The sequence below is a fragment of the Aegilops tauschii genome, chromosome 2 (assembly GCF_002575655.3).
Source record: "Aegilops tauschii subsp. strangulata cultivar AL8/78 chromosome 2, Aet v6.0, whole genome shotgun sequence".
Lineage (NCBI taxonomy): Eukaryota > Viridiplantae > Streptophyta > Magnoliopsida > Poales > Poaceae > Aegilops > Aegilops tauschii.
In genome coordinates, this window is record NC_053036.3 from 522,605,245 (window position 1) to 522,629,897 (window position 24,653).

The 24,653-nt window shown below is 45.9% G+C and overlaps 2 protein-coding genes across 3 annotated transcripts; one reads left to right on the forward strand and one right to left on the reverse strand.

Moving 5' to 3' along the window:
* The first annotated feature begins 11,551 nt into the window (after positions 1–11,551).
* LOC109761356 (acyl-CoA hydrolase 2) lies at positions 11,552–17,873 on the forward strand. Of its 2 annotated transcripts, XM_020320172.4 has the most exons (17): positions 11,552–11,717; positions 11,793–11,885; positions 12,388–12,455; positions 12,976–13,057; positions 13,204–13,250; positions 13,384–13,509; positions 13,850–13,927; positions 14,968–15,055; positions 15,260–15,372; positions 15,981–16,043; positions 16,117–16,172; positions 16,526–16,618; positions 16,805–16,861; positions 16,940–17,041; positions 17,143–17,191; positions 17,288–17,356; positions 17,533–17,873. In XM_020320172.4, the coding sequence occupies exons 1-17, from the start codon at positions 11,702–11,704 to the stop codon at positions 17,608–17,610; spliced, it is 1,278 nt and encodes a 425-aa protein (XP_020175761.1). In that variant the 5' UTR covers positions 11,552–11,701; the 3' UTR covers positions 17,611–17,873. The 2 variants fall into 2 exon arrangements, with proteins under 2 accessions (XP_020175761.1, XP_020175760.1); XM_020320171.4 differs by having other exon boundaries at positions 11,580–11,885.
* A 278-nt stretch (positions 17,874–18,151) lies between these two features.
* LOC109761357 (uncharacterized) lies at positions 18,152–20,178 on the reverse strand. Its single transcript, XM_020320173.3, has 2 exons — positions 19,820–20,178; positions 18,152–18,634 (listed from the first exon to the last, which is right to left on the reverse strand). Exons 1-2 carry the CDS (start codon positions 20,082–20,084, stop codon positions 18,420–18,422), a joined length of 480 nt encoding a protein of 159 aa, XP_020175762.1. The 5' UTR covers positions 20,085–20,178; the 3' UTR covers positions 18,152–18,419.
* Between the last annotated feature and the right edge of the window lie 4,475 nt (positions 20,179–24,653).

A 24,653-nucleotide genomic window follows, 5' to 3' on the forward strand; every position in this document is an offset into this window, starting at 1 on the left:
GCCACTTCGACTCGATGAGAGGGATTCATGCGTACACATGCATGTGTGTGTGCTCAAACTGTATCATGCATGTCATCCCAAAGCAAAAATAATAATCCCCTCCTAAGTCAAATTAACATCTCTTGTTGTCAAGCAAAAAGTAGTGAGGCGGGCCCACAGATGGAAAGCATCGATATCGCTGATAACCGCTTAAGTGGGTGCGAGAGGACAACCACCACCGCTTTGCATGTGGGCCAAACATATATATGTCACTACTGCAGGATGCTGCTAACACGACACTACGATCAGAGACCCTTCGACGAAACTGTGTGCGATGCCATAATCGCAAACAGTGGTGTAAAATAACCGTCAAAAAAGGTGCAAAACGTTTGCGATGGAGGATGCATCAAACACGGTTCAGATTTTAGTTGCGTGTGCGATGCAGGGTATACGGTTCAACTCAATTAACTGTTTGCGATGAGGAGGAACAAAAGAAATGGGCAACCAGATGAAGGTGTGTGCGATGTACAGCATACGTTTCACTCGGATGAACTGTTTGTGATTAGGCAAGACAAAAGAAACGGTCAGTCCGATCAAGGTGTGTGCGATGTACAGCATACGGTTCACTCGGATGAATTGTTTGTGATTAGGCAAGAGAACAGAAACGGTTCGATATAACAAGATGTGTGTGATACGCGACAAACAGGTCTGTAATCAGAAATGTGTGCGAAGACCGATAATAACACAGACGATTGCTTCTAATAAGACGTATGTGATATGCTCTGTCTACACAACATCTACTGGCCATTGGGGGACGGGTGGTCATCCGCATATGCCATAAGGATGCGAAGAGGCATTCCTATCAGCAAGGACTAGCGGTTCCACCAGTAGCTCATGTAAGAAAACTATCAAGTTAAGTGTGCTCAGGCTGGAGCAGCCATGAGATGGGTGACTGGATGTGAAGTTGTGTTGATGTTAAATTAACTGATAGGATGGGTCATTTCGGTTAAATGACCGAAATGACCCATTCCCTCAGCTAATTTAACCTCGAGGTCATTGTTTTTTACTTTTTTTATTTTTTAACACATGTTGAAGAAGGTCTACCGCATTACTTTTTGACAATGTGCGATACATGGCATACAGTTGATCCATCCGACCTGTTTGTGATGGAATAGGCCATGTGTGTTGTGGGCAAATGCTTGCTAGTATTCAACCGTTTGGGGTTGATGAATTCATTACCGACGGGTTCCCTAGTGTGGTCCGTGTTCATCTGATCATCATCTACTTCTTGTGCTAGCTCGATGTTCCTTCTATGCTAAGTTTCCATTAATTGATGGTGTTTTATGAACACGCCACCGTTTCCCGCCATTTCCTCACCTGTTTCCCGCCACCCTGCTGATGGCATAGGCAGCGCGCGATGTGCGGAGGTGACAAGTGCAGCCTGTAGCACATCCACCTTTTCCAAGCATGCCAACCCACCAAAGCGCCGCCTCTGCCATCAACCTCGTCGACGAGGCGCCATGGCCCATCGAGGCCGAGGCGCTCCCCGCCAACGCGATGGACGACGCCGTGATGCGCGTCATTGCCAGGGTTGAGCAGACCTTTGGCGCATGGCGCTTGACCGCCACGGATCAAGATAGGCATGTCAGCGCCGACAGGCTACAGCTTGCTGCGGCTCGCCGCACAGCAAGAGGCGCGGCGCGCCGCACAGCAAGAGCGGATCCATCGGCGCTTGCCTGCTGTCGACACGGCGTCGCAGCTGGTACACGTCCTGTCAGTACCCCCATTCCTCGCCAGGAGTGGGCAGAGGCCCTCAGCGCTGTACTTGCACTAGTGGCCGTCCGCGCCGTACTTTCACCGGACGCCCGCCGCCGTTCGCCTTGTCCGCGACCCGCTGTATGCCAACGCGCTCGTCCGTAGGCTCGACCGCCTCCTTGGCCCAGGTGTCCACCTGGGCGCAGTAGAGGAAGATGGCCGTCGCATCCTCGAGCTGGTGATCTCTAATGAAATAGCCAACTTGGAGCTCGAGATCGCGCTCCAAACGTACCGCGAGCGGGTCGACCGCTTGGACGAACGCCTGCACGAGTTCAGGCAGAGCCAAGAGCTACCCTAGGCAAGGGCTGTTGGTCATGGTCTCATGGACGCGTTTTATTTTGAAAAGTCGTTTTGACGTGGATAGCTATGTATTCACAGCAATCATAGTATTGCTCTGTTTATTGCTCTGTTTTAATGTGTGTACTCTGTTTTCTATTCTTGTATGTTATGTTTCAATGTGTGTATATACGCTTTCCATTCTGTATATGTGGATGATAACAGCTAGATTCAAATTAGTATACAAAAACAGATAGAAAATGGAATTCATAATATATATATATATATATATATTAATTGTTCATTAGTTCATCACAGAATATATATATATATATATAATATCATCACATATACATGATGATACTTAACTACTAGGTACAATGCATAAAATTGAAAACGAACAATAGTAAAACTAATAATCCCTCCTGGGGCCAGTATTCCGGCAGCCCCTCGCCAGCAGCTCCCTGGTGCGCGGTGTCTTCCCAGTGCGGAGGCAGTACTCCGACTCCTCCGCCTCGCAGCGCTTGACGTACCAATTTGCCTCTTGTTGGCAGACGCGCGTGGCCGATATTGCCATTTCGTTGGGCGCCCACCGGAGCTCCTCGTCGGTGGCACGCTGGAGCTTATCGGCCCACCTCCACGCAGCGACGAGGTGCCCAGCGCCTATGACCTTCCTCGCGAAGTACCCGTCTTCGTACACCTCCTCGGCACGATGACGCGCCCGCCCCCAAAGCTCTGCCGCCTCCTTTTCCAGGCGGCATCACGGGCTTCACAGGCCGCCTGGTACCTGGCTTCCTCCTCCGCCATCTCCTTGTTGAAGGCCACTTGCCTGGCTTTCTCAGCCGGCGGCAGCGACTTCCATAGACCAAGATTGTACTGGCCCCAAAACCAATCCAAAGTTGGGGGGTCCGGCGCAACCTTGTCAGGCGGCGCGTAGGGGTCCTCGTCGCTGCTAATCGAGTGAGCGTCCTTGGGGGAAGGCGACTCCTCGTCGGCGCGTGGGCAGACCGGCGGCGCCATGGCAGAGATTTGAGAGAGAGAGAGAGAGAGGGCGAGCGAGGGGAGGATGTAGATGAGATTACATGCGGGACGACGTGAGCAAGGTAGTATTTATTGGTGGCCGGAATCTAGATCGACGGGGACAGTACACACGCCGGTCGCCGGAATTTACGAGTACTGTAGTTTGAATTACACACGATTCCCGCAGCAAAATCCGTGTGTGAACATAATAGCTGACGGTTTCCAATACATAACCGTCTCTGATTAATGATCCCCGCCAATCACCTACCAAACCTCGAGCCGCGAGATAGAGTGCCAATCGTGTGTGGGCCGGTTGTCTTGTCAGATCTTTACATTTTGTTTTTTGGACACCAGATATTTACATCGTCTGATGATTTTTTTAACTCGCACACAAGTACACAAAAATATAATTTTTCAAACCGTTTTGGTTAAGCATTGCATGTAGATGTAGTTCAAATTTCAATTACGGTCATTAAATGGTTAGAAAATCACTTAAATGTCTTTAAAAGGTCAAATGACCCCTGAAATTTTCCAATTTTTCACATGACAGTTGTATTAGTGCATGTTAAACGTAGGAAAAAATTTGAAGGCCGTAAGAGGAAGCTATCTCCCGTCCGTCATCAAACATGCATTGTTCCCTCTCGGAACCACGAACCTTCTAGTGAGTTACTCCGGTTTGTGAGGGGTGTGTGTCCAAACTTTCGTCAAACAAGCCAATTTTTTTACCACATCATCTTGGTGGCATGACATTAAATCAAGCAAGGTTTCATGTTTTTTCTGATCATTTTTTAATTTTTTGGAATTAAAATGCCGTAGCATGCACTCCATGCATGTGCCCATGCCTTGAGACCAATATGTTTGAAAATTCCTTCTAATTTACTGCACATGGAATTAACTCGCACACAAGTACACAAAAATATGATTTTTTAAACCGTTATGGTTAGGCATTGCATGTAGATGTAGTTCAAATTTGAATTATGGTCATTAAATGGTTAGAAAATCACTTAAATGTCTTTAAAATGTCAAATGACCCCAAATTTTTTCCAAATTTTCACATGGCAGTTGTATTAGTGCATGTTAAACGTAGGAAAAAATTTGAAGGCCGTAAGAGGAACTTATCTCCCGTTCGTCATCAAACATGCATTGTTCCCTTTCGGAACCACGAACCTTCTAGCGAGTTGCTCCGGTTTGTGAGGTGTATGTGTCTAAACGTTCGTCAAACATGCCAATTTTTTTACCACATCATCTTGGTGGCATGACATTACATCAACCAAGGTTTCATGTTTTTCTGATCATTTTTTTAATTTTTGGAATTAAAATGCCATGGCATGCACTCCATGCATGTGCCCATGCCTTGAGACCAATATGTTTGAAAATTCCTTCTAATTTACTGCACATTGAATTAACTCGCACACAAGTACACAAAAATATGTTTTTTCAAACCGTTATGGTTAGGTGTTGCATGTAGATGTAGTCAAGTTTGAATTACAGTCATTAAATGGTCAGAAAATCACTTAAATGTCTTTAAAATGTCAAATGACCCTAGAAATTTTCCAAATTTTCACATGACAGTTGTATTAGTGCACGTTAAACGTAGGAAATTTTTTGAAAGCCGTAAGAGGAAGCTATCTCCCGTTTGTCATCAAACATGCATTGTTCCCTCTCGGAACCATGAACCTTCTAGTGAGTTGCTTCGGTTTGTGAGGGGTGTGTGTCCAAACGCTCGTCAAACATGCCAATTTCTTTACCACATCATCTTAGTGGCATGGCATTACATCAATCAAGGTTTCATGTTTTTGTGATCATTTTTTTATTTTTTGGAATTAAAATGCCATGTCGCTCCATGCATACGTATGCATGTGTCCATGTCGTGAGACCAATATGTTTGAAAATTCCTTCTAATTTACTGCACATGGAATTAACTCGCACACAAGTACATAGATATGATTTTTCAAACCGTTTTCCTCCGCGGACGCCGATATACTTGGTCTAGTGAGCGTGACGCTTCGACCCTAGTCCGCATTGATCGAATGCTTTGCACATCCGGTTGGGAGATCACCCATCCCAACTGCTTGCTCCAGTGCCTTTCCTCCGCGGCCTCTGATCACTGCCCCCTGCTCGTGGATTGTGTCTCTCGCCTGCCCGGCGCTCGCCGTTTCCACTTCGAGCGCTTCTGGCCGAAGCTCGACGGGTTCCACCACATGGTCTCCGAGGCGTGGAACTCCGTCCATCCTGACCCCGATCCCTATCGGCACATCGTGGCGTGCCTCAAGGTCACCGCTCGTCGCCTCCAATCTTGGAGTGCACGCACCATTGGCAACGTCTCCCTCCAGCTCAAGGTGGCTCGTGAGATTATCGCTAGGCTCGATGCCGCCCAGGATTTTCGGCTGCTCAGCCATGGCGAGGCTTGGCTGCGGCGGAAGCTCAAGTGCTCCTACCTTGGGCTGGCCTCCCTTGAGCGTTCCATTGCGCGTCAGCGCGTCCGTCTCGCTTGGCTTCGCGGCGACGATGTGGCCGTATCCTACCTCAATCCAAGCCTCTCACAGGAAGCAGCGGACCACCATTACCTCCCTCCAAGTTGGAAAGCTGCTTGTCACCGGCCACGACGCCATGGCCGAGGCCGCCTTCCACCACTTCTCTGGCGTCCTTGGCACGACTGAGGCGCGTGAGTTCTCGATCGATCAGTCGCTCCTTCAGCAGTATGCCTCCCCCCTTGATGACCTCGACGAGCCTTTCTCCGAGGAGGAAATCTGGCGCACGGTCAAGTGCTTACCTTCTGGCAAAGCGCCAGGACCGGACGGCTTCACGCAGAGTTTCTTCGGGCTTCCTGTGACATCATCAAGCAAGATATTTGCGACGCGTTCAACAAGTTCTACGCCGCCAACGGGCGTAGCTTCCAAAAACTTAATGAGGCCCTCCTCACCGTGCTCCCCAAGCATGCGGACGCAGCGGCGCTCTCCGATTATCGTCCCATTAGCCTCATCCACCTCATCGCCAAGCTCTTTGCGAAGGTGCTCTCGCTACGCCTCGCACCGAAGATCGACGCCATGGTTTCAACTAACCAAAGCGCATTCATCGTCGGGAGATGCATCCACGACAATTTCCTCCTGGTTCAGCAGACGGCCCGCCTCCTCCACAACCTCAAGTCGCCGCGCATGTTACTCAAGCTCGACATTGCTAGGGCCTTCGATAGCGTCTCTTGGCCTTTCCTTCTGGAGACGATGCGACACCTCGGCTTCGGGCGCCGTTGGAGGGACTGGATCTCGATCCTTCTCTCTACCGCCTCCACTAGAGTCTTGATCAACGGGCAACCAGGGCCGCCCATCGACCACGCTCGCGGGCTACGGCAGGGAGATACTGTCTCACCTATGCTATTCACCATCGTCATCGACGTCCTCAACTCCATGCTTCTTCGTGCGGTTGATCTCGGGCTACTCCAACGCCTCACGCCCAGGCATGCCAGTTCTAGCACCTCGCTCTATGCGGATGACGTCGTCATCTTCTGCCACCCCGATCACCACGACATGACGGCTATCCGGGAGATCCTGCGTGTTTTCGGCGTCGCGTCCGGCCTGCGGACTAATTTCGCCAAATGCTCCTCCACTCCGATCTTGTGCACTGATGAGCATGCGGCCCTCATCGCCGATGAAATGCACTGCCCCATGACGCAGTTCCCTGTGCAGTACCTGGGCCTGCCTCTTTCCATCCGCAAGCCGACTTCATCCAGCTTGCTGCCCATCGTGTACAAGCTCGAGCGAAAACTCTCTACATGGCGCGCCTCCATGCTCTCTCGCGGCGACCGGCTGGCTCTTGTTCGTCACATCCTATGTGCCATCCCTACTCACTTCCTCACGGCCATCGCCTTCAACCAGACCATTCTCAAAAAGGTCAATCGCATCATCCGTGGTTTTCTCTAGGCCGGATGCAAGGAGGCCAATGGTGGACAATGTATGGTCAACTGGCAGCGGGTTTGCCGGCCTCTCCATCTTGGCGGGCTTGGCATCTGTGACCTTCAGCGTGCGGGCATCGCCCTCCGTACTCGCTGGCTCTGGCTTCAGCGCACCGATCCCTCGCGCCCCTGGAGCCACTTGCATATCCCGCATGATGCCAATGTCAGCGCCATCTTTCGCGCCTCTACCACCTGGAGCGTTGGCAGTGGCGACAAGTGCAAGTTCTGGACCGACCACTGGATTGACGGTCGATCGGTGGCCGAGATCGCTCCTCAACTCTTCCAATTGATCCCGAAGAGACGATGAAAGATTCGCACGGTCCGGGATGGTCTCTCCCAGCGCTCTTGGGTGCAAGACATCCACGGTGCTCTCGGCCCGGAAGCCATGGTGCAATACGTGCAGCTATGGCGGGCGATTCGGCACTTTCAGCTTACCGACTCTCCGGACACCATCCGATGGCGCTAGACTTCTTCGGGCACCTACTCTGCCAGCTCTTGCTACCAGGCCCTCTTGGTGCCTGCGAGGAACCACACTGGAAGCTCACGTGGAAATCTTGGGCACCTCTTCGCGTCAAGTTCTTCATCTGGCTCACTCTTCAAGATAGGTGCTGGACGGCCGAGCGTCTCGCGAGACACGGCCTATCCCATGAGCCCGCTTGTGCCCTCTGTGATCAGGAGGATGAAACGATGCAACACCTGTTGGCTGGCTGCTCCTTCTCCCGCCAGGTGTGGTATGGTATACTTGCTTGGGCTCGTTCTCCTACAGATCCGCCGACCGGAGACACCGACTTCATTGCTTGGTGGGCTTCTTCTTGCGCTCTCGCGCCCGCTGCCACACGTAAAGGCCTATCCTCCCTCATCATCCTCACCGCTTGGTGGATCTGGAAGCACCGGAACAGCTGCACCTTTGATGGGGACCGACCCTCTGTCTCCCACCTGTGCTCCACCATCAAAGACGAAGCGCGCCTCTGGGCCCAGGCCGGCGCCGCCGCGATTACCAACATCATCCCAGAGCGCTAGATTAGGATATTCTTGGGGATGAGCAATCCTGTCTGTTTGCTCGACGTCCACTTCCATGCCTTTCTCTTGTGTACATGGCATAGTGTGTCGTCCTAATCCCATGTTGTAAACACTCTCCTTCTATCAATGGAAAGATACGCATCCTTAGCGTATTCGCGAAAAACATGTATTAATTATCAGTCCGTGGATTAGCCTTCCCTCTCCCAACCACTCCAGCGCCCGATGACGGAAGGGCATCTTGATGTCTCGGCTTCAGCGAGTAGGTTGGTTAGGGTTTTGGTCATCGCCGGGATAGCTCTGGCATGTGAGTGGTGACAACGGTAGTTGTCGTTTGGTGGTCCGGGGTCCTTAATGTATTTATTTTTTATGTTTGAGTTGGTTTATACTTCTAGTGAATATTTATAATAGATCCGACTCCTTTGCACAAGAAAAATAATAGTATAAGAATTCAATGAGCACTAAAATAATAAAATTGGGAGGGTCCTCAATCCAAATGCCTGGTTGAGGCAAAGCCTCCCTAACTAACAAATGAGCAACATTGGTGTTAAAAAAAGTACATAGTACTCTGAATGCAAATGCCAGTGCAACAACAGTTGAGCATAATCTGCCTAATTGTAGTTCTAATCACTCCCTCTCTCTCCTAGCCTTTGATTGCTCACATAATGCCTAATAACAAAGTACTCCCGCCGTTTCTAAATATAAGCTTTTTTAGAGATTTCAATATAAATAACATACGGTTGTATATAGACATATTTTAGAGTATATAATTATTTATTTTACTCTGCATGTAGTTCGTTTATTACGGAGGGAGTAAGGGCATCTCAACTCAAACCGCCTGCATACGTTTGGACCACGCTGTCCAGACCGTGAAAGTCATCCAACGTGGATCTGTATCGGTCCGTCGAGAGATCCGGACGTGTTTTCACCCGCAAAACCGGAAAACAAGCTTGGGGGCTTTGCGTACGTCAGGACCGCTCCTAAGCCCGCGTCTGACCGCCCTGGCCCACCCAAACCCCCCACCCGCCCCTCCCGCGCTTTCCATCCCACGTGCGGCGCCGCTTGCCGTGCCGCATTTCATGCCAGCCCAGAGCATGCAGCGGCCGACATTGATGCTTGCGATTGACCAGACGGGAAGGCGGCGCAGACGGACGCGACCTCTCGGGTGTCGTCGCCTGATGTCGCGTCTCGAGAAACCAACTCCGGCCGCTGCACGCATTGAAGCGGGCTGGCCGCCCCTCCGCCTGGCCTGGCCGCGTCTATTTAAGCCCCGCGTGAGCGTCAGACAGCCGCCGGACATGGTTGTCGCGGCCCTTCAACATCCTTGCGCCGTTGGAGGGATGACAAAGACGACGACATGGACGCCAACGGCCATGCGGCAGGACAGAGCGGTCACGCTTACGAGGTGGTCGTCCGATATAGAGTTTAATGTTTTTTATATGGGAAACGTTTCCCCACGGTGCGCCGGCCGAATCATTGGGCCGGTCGCACCACTCGCTCTGTGACTCGCTTCCTCTGCAAGTAGGCCCACCACCGAACGACCACCTCCCACGTTATCTTATCTCTTCAGGAACAACGCCAACCGCTCATAGCGCATCTCGTTTACATCGCAACCTCCGCTCTTCCCCTTTTCTTTCTCTCTGTAGATGCTCGCGCCTCCCCCACCGGCAACTGGCTGTGCCGCCAGCCATGGCCATCGCGCCTCCCCCACCGGCGACTGGCCGTGCCGCCAGCCATGGCCACCGCGCCTCCCCACCGTGGCTGCCCCCACCCCGCCCCCTCACTCCCCACCAGTGACTAGTGCTGCCAACCAATCCCCACCAGCGCTGCCGATGGCGGCGACAAGTGATGGAGAGCCGCGGCGGCCGGCGTTGGAGCATTGCAACCACGACGACAAGTGATGGAGATCCGGCCTTTCTTTTCTTGGAAGCAGCCCCAGTTTTTGCTACCAACGTCCTTGCCTTTTGCTGGAACTAGTGTAAGATTTTGCTACCATCATGTTTGTTTTTTGATGGAACCAACCCAAGTTTTTGCTGCCTTGTCATTTGCTTTTTGGTACAGCCAGTGTACAATTTTGCTACCACTATCTTCAGTTTTTGTTGGAACAAATCAATTTTTTTGCTACTACCATGTTCGTTTTTTGATGGAACCAACCCAAATTTTTGCTACCATGTCATTTGCTTTTGGTACAACCAGTGTACATTTTTGCTACCACCATCTTTGGTTTTGCTGGAACCAGTCAATTTTTGTGCTACCATGTTTTTTTGGTGGAACCAGTGCATCACTTTTTTTGCTACCACCGTTTGAGTTTTTGCTACAACCAATGTTCTCAATTGCTACATCCATTTATATGACACGCATCACGACGTCATGTAAATTGCTAGAACCAGCAAACATTTGTTTGAAGCGGCATGATTTTTTGTTCGAACCGGCGTTTATTTTTGCTGGAACTAACTAATTTATTTGCTACAAATCGACTACTGAAGCTTTTCTACTGCTGAGATTTTTGCTGGAACCATCATTTATTTTTGTTGGAACCGGCAAATCTTTTTGCTTCAACCCAGCACTTGAGGTTTTTGTTGCTTTTTTTGCTAGACATGGCGGTACAAGTTAACAACAGCAGCGAGCCGGAGACGGGGGCGGCGAGCCGGAGACGGGGTCATGGGGACGCTGCAACCATGAATGACAGCGCGCTGGACCCTCCTGTGTGTGAGTTGCGACCATGGCAAGCGGAGGCAGCCGAGGCAAGTGCCGTGCACGAGCGACGGGCGAGCGGCAGGCGAGCGCGGGTGACGGGCGCGGTGGCAAGGGTGGCAAGCAAGCACGGGAAGACGAGGAGAAGCGCGGGCGGCCGGCGAGCCTCGGGATCTGGCATATCCGCATAATGCCTTTTTTTCCTTGTTTCCTGTGCGTTTTGACTTTTGAAATGAAGTAATCCGATGGTTGGGAAAGTATGTATCGGGTGGTTGTGGCTTGACCGGTCCAACTGTTCGGCCGGTGAGTTTTTAGTTAAACGGTCGAAATATCGTCCGTTTATGTAAATTATATCCGAACTTGAATAAAATCCATTCGGTTTGAACGTATTTCGTTCAATTATCCGTATTTGTTGTCCAAATGTATAAAGACAACATTGAATGAAGGCCTTCTGCATCTGTATCCATGGACTGATCTCACTATTCGTGAACGGATACGGGAGAAAATTTAGGATTGCCGTTGGCGTAGTGTGATTATAGGAGCATCGAACGGTTGAGGAGATGCCCGACGAGATAAAGCATTCCAGTAAAGCGCACATGCTTAACGATTCCCCCATCATCAATTCGGGTCAGCGTGGGCAACCGTTTGTCGTCGACATCTCGGCTACCCCACATACTCTGGCCCACGCGCCACTGAGAGAGGCCTCCAGCGACTCCAGCCCCGTCACGCGGACCCGCGCGTCCACACCTCACACGTGTGGAAAAAACAAATAAAAAACCCGAGCAGGTATACGTTCCTCTCGCCTCGTCCTCCCCACAAGTTCCCGACCCTGCCAAATCCCAATCGCTTTTAAATTAGAGATTTTATTTATCGTCCGCCTTCCGACGCGCAGCTGCCTCGCTGCCCCGGTGCTGCTGCTGCTCCCCTCCCGCCCCGCCGACGCCTCCGCCGATGGACCGGGAACAAGGTAAGGCAGCGGCGAGCCTGCCGGATTTGGGAGCGACCGTGGCTAATTCTGGGGACGATTCCCGTTGGTGTGCAGTGACGGAGTTCCTGGGCCAGGTGCCGCTCCTGCAGTGCCTCCCCGGCTCCTCCATCCGCAGGATCGCCGAGGCCGTCCAGGTCAAGCACTACGGTGAGTCGCGCGCGCCGTCCCCCGTCCTTGTGCTGTGGCGCCCTAGATCGATCGCTCGGCCCACCGGGTTTGCCTAGTCAGGCGAGCGCAGCCTAAATCTGGCTTGGGTCAGTTCAGAGTACTCTCTACTGTCAGCCTACTGAATTACTGAAGGATGCTCTCTGTGTCAGTGAGTGATGTCTGATGTGACTCCCATGATTTGTAGGAGTAGTTCACTGTACTTCAAATCGCGCACATGATTCTGTATGCATCTCATGATTCTGTACTGGCGTTGCGATCTGCATAAATAGAAAATTTTAACCATCAGGAGCAACCGCATGCAAATTAGGCTGCTAAAAAACTGGGCGCTGCATTTCAGTGCGTACCTATTAACTAGATGTTGTCTACCCCTTGACTCTTCAGTGTATGCGCTTACCTGGAGTGGTGGTGATTTTGTATTCACTGATTGTGGTGTGGGGTCAAGTTGATTTATGCATTTTGTTTTCATGGTGGTATTTTGCAGAACCTGGTGATTATGTTGCCCGTGAAGGTGAACCCGTAGATGGCCTTTGCATCATATTGGATGGGCAGGTATTGGTTAGGCTAGTTCTTGCTTCACTTATTCACGGAGACACCTTTCTTTGACAGAATGGCAGACTTCATTATAATGCTGCTGTTCACTATGAGAGGTCCTGATTACTACCTGAAAATGCAATACTTATATCAGCAAATTTGGATGGGCTGGGTGCTTCGTTTTCTGCGTTACAGATAGAAGATCATTTGTTGGCCTACCCGTAGGCTTGTAAATAACTTTTTCCTATCTGTCATCAATGCATCGAGAAGCGAGGTTTTTTTGCGATTTCTCAAAATGATGAAACATAATTTGTTACAAGAACTATTTTCTTTCTAAGTTGCTGGGAAATCATGCAAAGAAAAGAGTGATGTTCAATTTCTATATCGTTGGTTATTTGCATTCATGCTCTGGGGGAAGGACTAAACCTGAGTTTTATAGTTCCAGACCTTCAGAGTAAAATTCCCATCTCAGCAGCCAACAAAGTATTGCTCTATCAAAAAATTGTTTAATGTGAAAGACATTCTCATTTTCTTGCAGGCTGAAGTTTCTGCTCCTGCAAACACAGAAGAAGCAAACCGTCCAGACTATGTCTTAAATAAGTATGACTACTTTGGTTACGGTAAGACATCTCTATACATGATTTTAGTTTTGTTACGGACTGTATCTATTTTCATCATGTATGTCCATATTTTGCTTGAAAAGACTAACAGTTTGTATTTCATGTATTTTTTTGGATAACTCCTAATGCTTTGTATTGTTTTATAGGGACCAATAGTTCTGTACATCAAGTAAATGTTATTGCGGTGACAAAGGTATAATTTTCCATATTCTGTTTTCTAACTTGACATTTTATTAGCTTTAGGATTTCCATTTGCAATGATATTAGCTGATAGCTTTTCCAAATCCAATAGTTGGCTTTAGCTTATTGTTATTCATGTATTGCAGCTGTCCTGCTTTGTATTGCCAAGTCAATATGGACATCTGCTGCAAACCAAGACAATTTGGAATGCAGAAGAAACACCTGAAAGCCATTCATTGATGGAACAAATTTTACATTTAGAGAAATTAGAGGTAAGTCTAGATAGATGTATGTTTGTATCTATGATATTTCTATTTTGTCAAGGCAGTATGTATCATGTCTCAGTTTGCTCACTGTACTGGAGGAATGATGATCAGACATACTAATTGCTTAAATTGTAACATTTATGCTATGTCTGCTAACTTTGATTTAATATCATCGGTGGCCATTGGATTTTATTGATATTTCCTAAAAGAAAGAAATACAAGGGCAAATTTGGCAGTTTAAGTTTTGCATCTCATGGTCTACAAGTTAAAGAGACAAGCATGCCATCATAATAATTTACAGCTTACTTGCTGATCTTGCTTACCTTAATTCTTATCTATTTTGTAGGTTGATATCTTTCGTGGATTTACTTTGCCAGAAGCTCCAACTTTTAATCAAGTTTTTGGAGGACAATTGATTGCGCAGGCATGTTTCAACCACTCTCTTAGTTGCTGTCATCTATATCTGCCAGCTGCATGTATTTGACCGCCTCATTTCTATGCTGTAGAGGGATATCCTAGTTCCTATATTTAAGTACGGATATGTGAATCACCGAGTCAATGCTAAAAGGAAGCTTCTTAAGCATGCTTCTGAATTCCCTCAACTTTTAGAAACATATAGTTCACATGTATGAGTATCTCCACAAGCAACAGTTCAGTAACAGATATACATTTTATGTTTGAATAATGCAATCAACTTTCTTCAAGACAGCTCTGTTGCATTGTTGTTGGTGATGTTTATCCTTTTGGTATTTTCTTTCATAATGTATTATCAACCTTATTGCTAATTAGCTTCTTCAATGAAATTAAGTTATCAAAGAACTTCACATAAAGCTTCCTTTTGAATGCCTGTACGAATTCATTTGAATTAAGACCAGAAGATCCAGAATTCACCTTTGTGAACTCGCTTGGTGATTATAGATTTTCTAGCAACTCTTTATATTTTTATTTGAAGTTTTGAACTCGGAACAATATCAAATTGAAATCTTCTTTGTCGTGGTTGCTGTTAACTGTAGATTTTTTAATACAATACTTGGAACCCAGGTAAGTCTCAGCTTTTCTGTTATTTAAATGACGTTCACTCAAGATATCAAATGGAAACTAGTCAGTTTTTTTAGACTAACAGGGAGGGCTCTCCCTGGTTCCATTATAAAATGAAACCGCCAGTTCATACATCAGCTCACTTAGGGAGCAGTTCAGCAGAAAGACAGAATGGTTTTAGAACATAACACAGGCAGTAAAACTACTCAGTATTTGACACTGTATTAACCTTATTCTGATTCAATTATTTGTGTTTGGTTAAAAAGCACTGCTTGGCCAGTGGTCATCATAACTCACTCCCTACACTCCCATACAAGAGGAAAAACATTTACTATAAAACTGACTAGTTTTCACTATAGAGGGGGTAGAATAAAAGCTTTGCACATCATTGCCAATGGTTTTCACTATGTCTTAACCTTCATGCAGGCACTAGCAGCAGCATCCAAGACTGTCGATTGCCTGAAACTTGTGCATAGTCTGCATGCAATTTTTCTAATAGCAGGAGACAATAATAGTAAGAATATTTTGAACTTTGTGTTCATTTTGTCCATAACAGGGGGCAAGCAGAAACTAATGTCTGGCCTATAATTATCAGTACTGTACTCGTATTAATGCCCTGTACTGTAATTATCTTTTTAAGTTTTGATTGTTAATGCACTATCCTTTTGTTCAAACAAAACCATGCTTATATCTGTCTTTGTTATGTCCTCTGCTATAGTGCCAATAATATATCAAGTACATCGGGAGCGTGATGGAACCAGCTTTGCCACCAGAAAAGTGGAGGCAAAGCAGAAAGGCCTTGTTATGTTCACTTTAATTGTTTCTTTCCAGGTGATTATCCTTAAAGTTGTATAAATAATTATAGCAGAATTGTTAGGCAAGTTTTAGTTATTTTTAACACTCCCAGTGATATAACCAGGGGAAGCGTGTACCCTGTTCATGTGGAGAACATATTAGATAGTAGCTCAAACGACAGTTTTGTACTAGTAGCTTCCAAAATGTTGTGTCAAATAGTTGTTCCTTCGTTTATTTTAGTGTTTAACCCCTTAAACTATATCATCTGTCCAAACTCTTCTGCACAAGAAATGAAAAAAAGGAGTGCCAGACTGAACAGAGAATTGCGTTCACTATCTCAATACTAGGTTCATATGCTCCTAAGAGCTTTCCATGATAATCAAATCAAGCATGAACAGACATACTATACAAAGTTTTAAGTTCTTAAATTTTAAACCCAGAGTTGTTTTGCTCTATCCGCTGCCAATAGATCAATTCAATTCTTCAATCAGCATTTATATATTAAAGTGAAGTAATAAATTTGTCCAGGAGTACAACTAGCGAAATGATACTACTAGGCGATACATTGGAGGATCAGCCCCACTAAATTAATCTACTAGACAAAGAAGAAAGGGTGTCTAACTTCTGTTTTGGTTCTTTTGCAGAAGGAAGAATTAGGGTTTGAGCATCAGGCTGCAATCATGCCTGACGTTCCTCCTCCAGAACAGGCAAGGGTTTTTATCACTTTCCTCTGATGCCCTTGGGGAAATAGTCTTGGAACTAATAAGTAATCAAATGCAGCTCCTGAATATGGAGGAGATACGGGAAAGAAGACTCACTGATCCACGGTTTCCGATGTAAATTTTCTTGACTACGAATCATATGTTTTGTTAATTGGCTAAACTAACTGTTTTAACTTTAAAATATTCACCTTAAGACGCAACATCTTAGAAAAGCATGATTGTTTATGTGTTTATTAGTTTTCAAGTGGATCCCCCATTCTGGCAATGGCACTAGTTTGACGACACATTTGGAATAACAGCAATAACAACAAGTTGGGGTAGGCTAGAGCTGAAACCCATAAGATTCATTTAGAATATTATAATTATATACTTCTTAAGCTTCAGTTGTCATATGGATTTGACAGTACGTTCATCTCTTTATCACATGCTGTGATAGTCCTGAGTCCTGACAGTTCAGTAATCTGCAGGCAATATAGGAACTCAGCTGCCAAGAAAAAGTTTGTACCTTGGCCCATTGAAATGAGGTTCTGCCAAGATTCTAAATCTCAACATGAACCAAGGTAAGTTTGCGATGAAATTTTTTTGCGGCCCTGAGATTCACTAATCATTTGTTTCTTTGTGGCTCACGGATCTTTTTAGATAGAAATTCTAAGCTTCAGTATAGATTCTCCAGACTAATTATTTTTAGATAGATTGTATTGCAATATATGTTTTTCTGATTCAGTAATGCATCTGATTCTTTTCAGCCTGCATTATTGGTTTAGAGCTAGAGGAAAACTTTCGGATGATCCAGCTCTGCATAGGTTGGCCATTTATCGCTGTACATTGGTCATATGTTAAACAGCTGGGTATGCTGATGACATTATTCTATGGTATTACAGATGTGTTGTAGCATATGCTTCGGATCTACTATATTCAGGCGTCAGCCTAAATCCGCACCGGAAGAGGGGTTTGAAGACATACTCTCTCAGTCTTGATCACTCGTATGTTTCAAGGGTTTACAGTCATTATCGGGATTTTCAATTTGCCACATTCGTCCCACCAATAAATGGTCTCTTTTCTGTTGCCTGTTAATGTTTTGCAGGATGTGGTTCCACAAGCCTGTGAAAGCTGATGACTGGTTGTTATATGTGGTAAGCTATTGGCTTGTATCTTCAATTGATCATGATAGAAATAAAATTTGTTCAAGAGGCTCTCATCTCAATGTCATCTTCCCTTCATGAACACAGATCGACAGCCCATCCGCACACGGTGGTAGGGGATTCGTCACCGGACGTATGTTCAACCGGCAAGGAGAGGTATGCACATTCATTTCATTCTTTTAAAGCTTCGACTGTGATGCTGCTTACTCCCTCCGATCCAAAAAAAAAAAAGTGTGTTCTAAGCTAAAACTGAACTATAAAGCCATGTCACTCTTTTTGGATCGGAGGGAGTACTATTTTTCTCATCTAAAATAAATTCTGTAAATTGTCAGCTCATCGTGTCGCTGACCCAAGAGGCGTTGATTAGGAGGGCCAAGACACCTGGGCAAACCCCAAGGCCTAAGCTTTGAGATGTGCAGAAGAGCCGTGCCCGTACTTTAATATTTTCTTTTATCTTATAGTACACCGAGACAGCTGTGAGATTTATGTATAGGAGTACAGCTTACGGCTTGAATTTGGCACACATGCTTAGTGTGAATGATTGTATCCTTGCATGCTGATTCACATTCAGGTTTTCCTCTTAATATGTGGATTGCAATTGCCATCCAACATGCGGCACATGAATGTAGACAAATGTACCTCAAATTCAAAGTTTTATTTGTTCCACGCTTAATTATAGTCTTGGGCCTAATGCGAATTAGTTAAATATATTGCGCCTCTTCCATGCTTCTGTTAAAATGGCAAAACTATTGACAATGTAACACTATCCTATACTTTGTCTGATGCATACACAGGCTTCACAATCAGTAGGCAATGCTAGCCTATCACACATTAACATATTAGAACCACGGGTTACAAAACAGGAACCTGTACCGCCTTGTCTTTCACATATAATGTTCAGAAACAAGTTACCAAAGAGTACGCAGCCTGGAGAAGTGACAAAAACAGCCATACACACAAACACACTGATTAAATACATCTGGACAAAATGTTATCCCCTCTGTCTCAAAATGTAAGACATTTTTTGACACGTGTCTTACATTTTGAGACAGAGTGGGTACATCCATAGTGTAAATATCGATGCTTTGTCAGTAACAGATCCCGCCTAAGTACTAACTGAATCAGGCCATTTCAACACCAACATGTTACAAATGGTACATTTGCTGAGTGAGCAAGCAGCCCCACGCGTAATGGATAAAGCAAAACCACAACACCACTGCTACCGTTTTCTTTGGAAAGCAGGATGTATATTCACATTCAATTGCTGAACCTTCTCCATCCGAGCAATACATTTGTTCATTTTGTCCAGTACCTTGGGAATTGCCACGATATTTGCCTCGGTCTTAGATTTGAACATCTTTAGCTTTTCACTTATATTTTGTTCAGCTTCGGCGTGCGAGCCCCCAGCGGCAGGTTGTGATTCACTTGGAACTTCTGCAATATCAATACTGATGTCAGTCTTGGTGTACTACCAATTTTTTGTAAAATTGTCACTGCGTTATTATATGTTTGCCCTTTATTCATGCCATGACAATTGATGTTTAATCTAGGGAAAACTTAAAGTGACAGGCTGAGCTCGTAGTCAGGTATTTTTCGAGTAAATAACAGCGAAATTAGTAGGGGCTGACTTCTGAGTTCTGATGAGACGACATACATATTTAGTTGAATTTGCAAAGGAGAAAAGAGGGCGAAAAAAATAGCGGTCCGCTTTTTTAGCTTTGGCATTTGAAAGGGCAAATAATTCTGGGTTACAGTTAAGCAATTAGGCAAACAATTCTCAGCAATTGCCGACCAGATAACAAACCCAGCTAAAACTACAATACATCCAATCAGGATTCACTCTACCAGATCACGCCTTATAAAATAACCATGCAACATGTTTTCTTACACATAATATATCTCAAACTTAACATAATTCCCTTTCACTCAGCAAACACAACACATCCTGTAAGGTCAAGTGATAAATTGCAAACATTTTGTTTCTTAACTGAAATAAGTTGAGATTACCATATGAAGAAATAGGCATGAATTTCTAGGTTCTGTTTCACGCTGCAGTCGATTATGATGATCATGTTTGCCTAACAAAAGTATGCCTGTTATACTGTTTGGCTAACAAAGCTTCTCTCTGTTTTCATGGTTATATTTCCACAACTGATTATAAAGTTAGTTCCGCACAACACAACGCAGCTTAGCAAGCACAAAACTGAGCCTTAGCAAATATTGTCAACTACAAGTGGCAATCAAATAACTTACTAGACTAGAAATCAACGTTCCTCTGATTATTTGAGGAAAAATTGTGCAAACAGAAACAAATCCCTCCCTCTGTTATAACTTACCTAGACTAGAAATCAATGATTCCTCTGATTATTTGCTGTAATTTTTTGCAAGCAGAAACAAATCCCTTCACCTTACCAGCTCAAAGTGTCAACTTAGATCCAAAATGCTCGCTTTTACCCATGTCTCCATATCCCCAAGCCCTGACTAGCAGTAAATCACAAACGGGGGCATTTTTCTATGTATACTTCAAACACTACCTATCGACGGGCAAATACAAATCCCCAAACGGGGACGAATTAACCGGAAACCCTAGTACCGGAGCAAGGCCGGAAGCGCGCATACCTACGCAGGCGGGCGGGCGGAGGGCGACGAGGCGCGATACTGTGGCGTCTATGAAGCGGGCGGCGGCGTCACGGCGGTGCTCGAGTATCCGGCGGCCCAGATCGGCCACCTCCCTCTCCAGCTCCTCAATGTCCCCCTCGTCCGCCGCCTCGTCCGCCCCTAAGGAGGTGGAGGAGGAGGCGACGGCGGAAGATGCAGAGGCCTTGCGCTTTAGGCGGTTGGGCGTTGCTCCGGCTTGGCTCGGCGACGGCGAGCCCCCCGCCATGGGGAGCTAGGAGTGCGTGGGAGCGGATGCGAGCAAAGCGGACGAAGGGGAGGCGGAGAGAGCGATTCAATTTTCGCAGATTGGAGGTGGGACCCGCATTAAAGTTAGCTCGCTTCTCTCTTCTTCTTCTAAATCTGAAGAGGGGCCGCTTCTGAAATCTCGAATTCAAATGAAATTGGGCGGAGCAACTCACACAATGTCATTTGAACGGAGCCTCTCTCTCAACCCTAGCCGCCGCCGCCAAGTTTCTCCCTCACGCCGCCGCCATATTTCTCCCTCACACCGCCGCATGCCCCCCCCCCCCCCCCATCTTCCCCATCTGGCGCGGCAAGAGGAGTGGCGGTGACATTGACGAGATGGTGGCGATGATGGCATGTTGGAATAAGGTATTTTCCTACCTCAAAGATATCTGACCTGGCATCGGAAAGAGCCCGTGAGAGTTTGTGTCCCCAGATCTGTTGGCTCTCTTCATGTCTTGGCAGTTGATGTGTCCTTCGAGGGGAGCAATTTGACAGACCATTGACGTGATGACTTCGACATTTTTTCTGTATTGTTTTGCGGTACGGTTTGATTTTTTCAACCGTTTGGACCTATGGTGATGGATTGCAAGCTTGTTTTGCATGGGGTGACGCTTCAACCGATGCTTCTTCGGTGACTTCTAAATCTCATCCCAAGGGGATGAGTGGCTATTGTTGTTTTTAAAGCATGATATGACGAAAGCATTTGCAGGCGCCCTTTTTTTATATAATTGGGTGTAATTTTTTCAACCTGTGACAGCTGGCGTATAATCAGAAGAAGAAGAAGAAGGCTAGTACGTTTTACAATGTAATTTTATTTGGTATTGGTCGGTTTGCGTCCAACCGACATTCATATATTGATTATTGTTTTTCTGATAAATATCAAATGTAAGATGCCTTTTAGCTTTGAAAAAAGAAAAAGCTGACAGCTTTGAAGATCATGACCGCTCAATCCCAATGCGACGACTATGAAATAATGAAAATGGAAGAAACCAGGACAGAGTTTGAATAAGATTGTATTTACATATATTCCATCCATCTGGAATGTAAGGCATATTTTGTTTTGGCTAAAACAACATTCTGGTAGACATCTGTGTAGAACATCTCCAACAAGTTCCCCTTCCCGTATAAAAAACTTGATTACGCCAAGTTGAGACTATTTTTTTTGCTTCATCAGTTCGTAAACGTGAAAAAGTAAGGGGACACATATAATCAGCCCAACCTCCCTTCTAGAGGAAGAAAACCTTCCCCTAAAATTGGCGGGAGGCAACCATTGAAGTTTCATGCCGCCTCCACACCAGCCGCCCCATCGCGCCACCACGCTCCGTTGTGCTGCCTGGCCGCCTCGGCCCATCTCTGCCTCTCCACGCAGGGTCGGCTGCCTCGCACCCTCCTCTCCAAGCCACGCGTCCCGAACTCACCAGACCTCTCCCGACCGGTCACCCATTCCTCTCGTTCGCATTGTGAAAGCATATTTGCTCCATTGGTGGTTTTGGTAATTCATGTCAACATACATCTTGTTGGACTAATGTTTCCCTCAAGTATATTCTAGGAAAAGTTCAACCTAGGAAAGTAGATAGATGGAGATGTGGACCCCTCAAGCTACAAGAACAAGCATTGGCAAAAGCTCCAAGACTCTACTTTTTTGGTTAAGTGATCAAAGATCACATTGAGTCTATAGGAAAGCCAGTACTATTAAAAGGGGATGAGGTTTTGATCACGGGTCATTTGCTCAAGTGCTTAGAGATATTTCTCCAAAAACCTTCAACCACACCCTCACAATCATTTCTGTCCAAAACCCTAAAGCCTATCACGGTCCCACCGATCCACTCATACCCGGACCCACCGAGATATATTTGATAGAGCCATTGCCTAAATCCTAGAAACTCGGTTTCACCGAGATGACATTCGGTCCCACCGAAGTGCACTAGCAAACCTTCTGTAACCTATTTGTTTCATCTCGGAATTTCCGACTGAAATGGATCGGTGTCACTGAAGCGTCAAAAGTGCTTAGGTCATCATCAATCGGTCCCACTGAGTGGATTCATCCGGTCTCATCGAAATGCCTAAAGTTCAAACCTTTTGCACTGGTCGGTCTCACCGAGTATTTCACCCAGTCCCACCGAGTTGTGCATAACGGTTTGTAACGGTTAGATTTTTTGTGAAGGCTATATTGTTGGGGAACGTAGTAATTCAAAAAAAATTCTACGATCACGCAAGATCTATCTAGGAGAAGCATAGCAATGAGTGGGGAGAGTGTGTCCACGTACCCTCATAGACCGAAAGCGGAAGCGTTTAGTAACGCGGTTGATGTAGTCGAACGTCTTCACGATCCAACCGATCTAAGTACCGAACGTACGGCACCTCCGTGTTCAGCACACGTTCAGCACGATGACATCCCTCGAGCTCTTGATCCAGCTGAGGACGAGGGAGAGTTTCGTCAGCATGACGGCGTGGTGACGGTGATGATGAAGTTACCAGCGCAGGTCTTCGCCTAAGCACTACGATGATATGACCGAGGTGTGTAACTGTGGAGGGGGGCACCGCACACGGCTAAGACAAATCTTGTGTGTCTTTGGGGTGCCCCCTGCCCACGTATATAAAGGAGGGAGGGAGAGAGGCCGGCCCCCTAGGGGCGCGCCATGAGTATGGAGTCCTCTTAGGACTTCCAAGTCCTAGTAGGAATCCTCTTCCTTTTCGGAGTAAGAGAGAAGGAAAGAGGGAAAGAGAGAGGGAGTAGGAAAGGGCAAGGGGGGCACCGCCCCCTTCCCCTAGTCCAATTCGGACCCATGGGGGGGGGGCGCCACCTCCCCTTTGGCCTGCCTCCTCCTTTCTCGTATGGCCCAATAAGGCCCATTACTCTCCCGGTGAATTCCCGGGGGGGGGGGGGGGGTAGGGCGCGCCCCCACCCTTGTGGATGGTGGGTGCCCCCCCTATGGTTGATTCTTTCGCCAGTATTTTTTATTAATTCCAAAAACTGCCTCCATGAAGTTTTAGGACTTTTGGAGCTGTGCAGAATAGGTCTCTAATATTTGCTCCTTTTCCAGCCCAGAATTCCAGCTGCCGGCATTCTCCCTCTTCATGTAAACCTTGTAAAATAAGAGAGAAAAGGCATAAGTATTGGGACATAACATGTAATAATAGCCCATAATGCAATAAATATCGATATAAAAGCATGATGCAAAATGGACGTATCAACTCCCCCAAGCTTAGACCTCGCTTGTCATCAAGCAGAAGCCAATAACGAAAAATATGTCCACATGTTTGGAGATAGATGTGTCGATAAAATAAAGTACGGACATGAGGGCATCATGATCATTCTTATAACAGCAACATATATAAATATTGTCATATGGTTTCTTATGCTAAAGTAACAATCTATTCACAATGTCAAGTATGAACCAGAAACTTCATTGAAAACTAACAAACTATGATCTCGGTCACTGAAGCAATTGCAATTTATCATAACATCGGAAAGAGTCAATATAAGAGCTTTTCAGCAAGTCCACATACTCAACTATCATTTAGTCTTTCACAATTGCTGACACTCACGCAATACTTATGGGTATGGAGTTTTAATCGGACAAAGAGAAAGATAGGGGCTTATAGTGTTGCCTCCCAACCTTTTACCTCAAGGGTAATGGCAACAATAATAGTTCATGATAACTTACATCCAATTGGATATATATATATATATATATATATATATATATATATATATATATATATATCAGGATCTTTCCAACACAATGTGCTTGCCAAAGGATAAAATGTAAAAAGGAAAGGTGAAGATCACCATGACTCTTGCATAAGGCATAAGATGAAAATAAAAGATAGGCCCTTCGCAGAGGGAAGCAAAGGTTGTCATGTGCTTTTATGGTTGGATGCACAAAATCTTAATGCGAAAGAGCGTCACTTTATATTGCCACTTGTGATATGGACCTTTATTATGCAGTCCGTCGCTTTTATTTCTTCCACATCACAAGATCGTATAAAGCTTATTTTCTCCACACTAATAAATCATACATATTTAGAGAGCAATTTTTATTGCATGCAACAATGACAACTTACTTGAAGGATCTTACTCAATCCATAGGTAGATATGGTGGACTCTCATGGCAAAACTGGGTTTAAGGATATTTGGAAGCACAAGTAGTATCTCTACTTGGTGCAAAGAATTTGGCAAGCATGAGGGGGGAAGGCAAGCTCAACATGTTGGATGATCCATGACAATATACTTTATTTCGGATATAAGAAAACATAACCCATTACGTTGTCTTCCTTGTCCAACATCAACTCTTTAGCATGTCATATTTTAATGAGTGCTCACAATCATAAAAGATGTCCAAGATAGTATATTTATATGTGAGAACCTCTCTTTCTTTATTACTTCCCATTAATTGCAACGATGACCAAAACTATGTTTGTCAACTCTCAACAACTTTTATTCATCATACACTTTATATGTGAAGTCATTACTCTCCATAGGATCAATATGATCTCATTATTTCTTTTTATTCTTTCTTTCCTTTTATTCCCTCATGATCATAGC

Coding starts and splice junctions, on each gene's coding strand:
- LOC109761356 (XM_020320171.4), top strand. CDS start 11,702: ATGGACCGGGAACAAGGTAAGGCAGCGGCGAGCCTGCCGGATTTGGGA. Junction 11,886..12,387: donor CGTCCAGGTCAAGCACTACG/GTGAGTCGCGCG, acceptor GGTATTTTGCAG/AACCTGGTGATTATGTTGCC. Junction 13,510..13,849: donor TACATTTAGAGAAATTAGAG/GTAAGTCTAGAT, acceptor TCTATTTTGTAG/GTTGATATCTTTCGTGGATT.
- LOC109761357 (XM_020320173.3), bottom strand. CDS start 20,084: ATGGCGGGGGGCTCGCCGTCGCCGAGCCAAGCCGGAGCAACGCCCAAC. Junction 18,635..19,819: donor CCGCCCGCCCGCCTGCGTAG/GTATGCGCGCTT, acceptor TTGATATTGCAG/AAGTTCCAAGTGAATCACAA.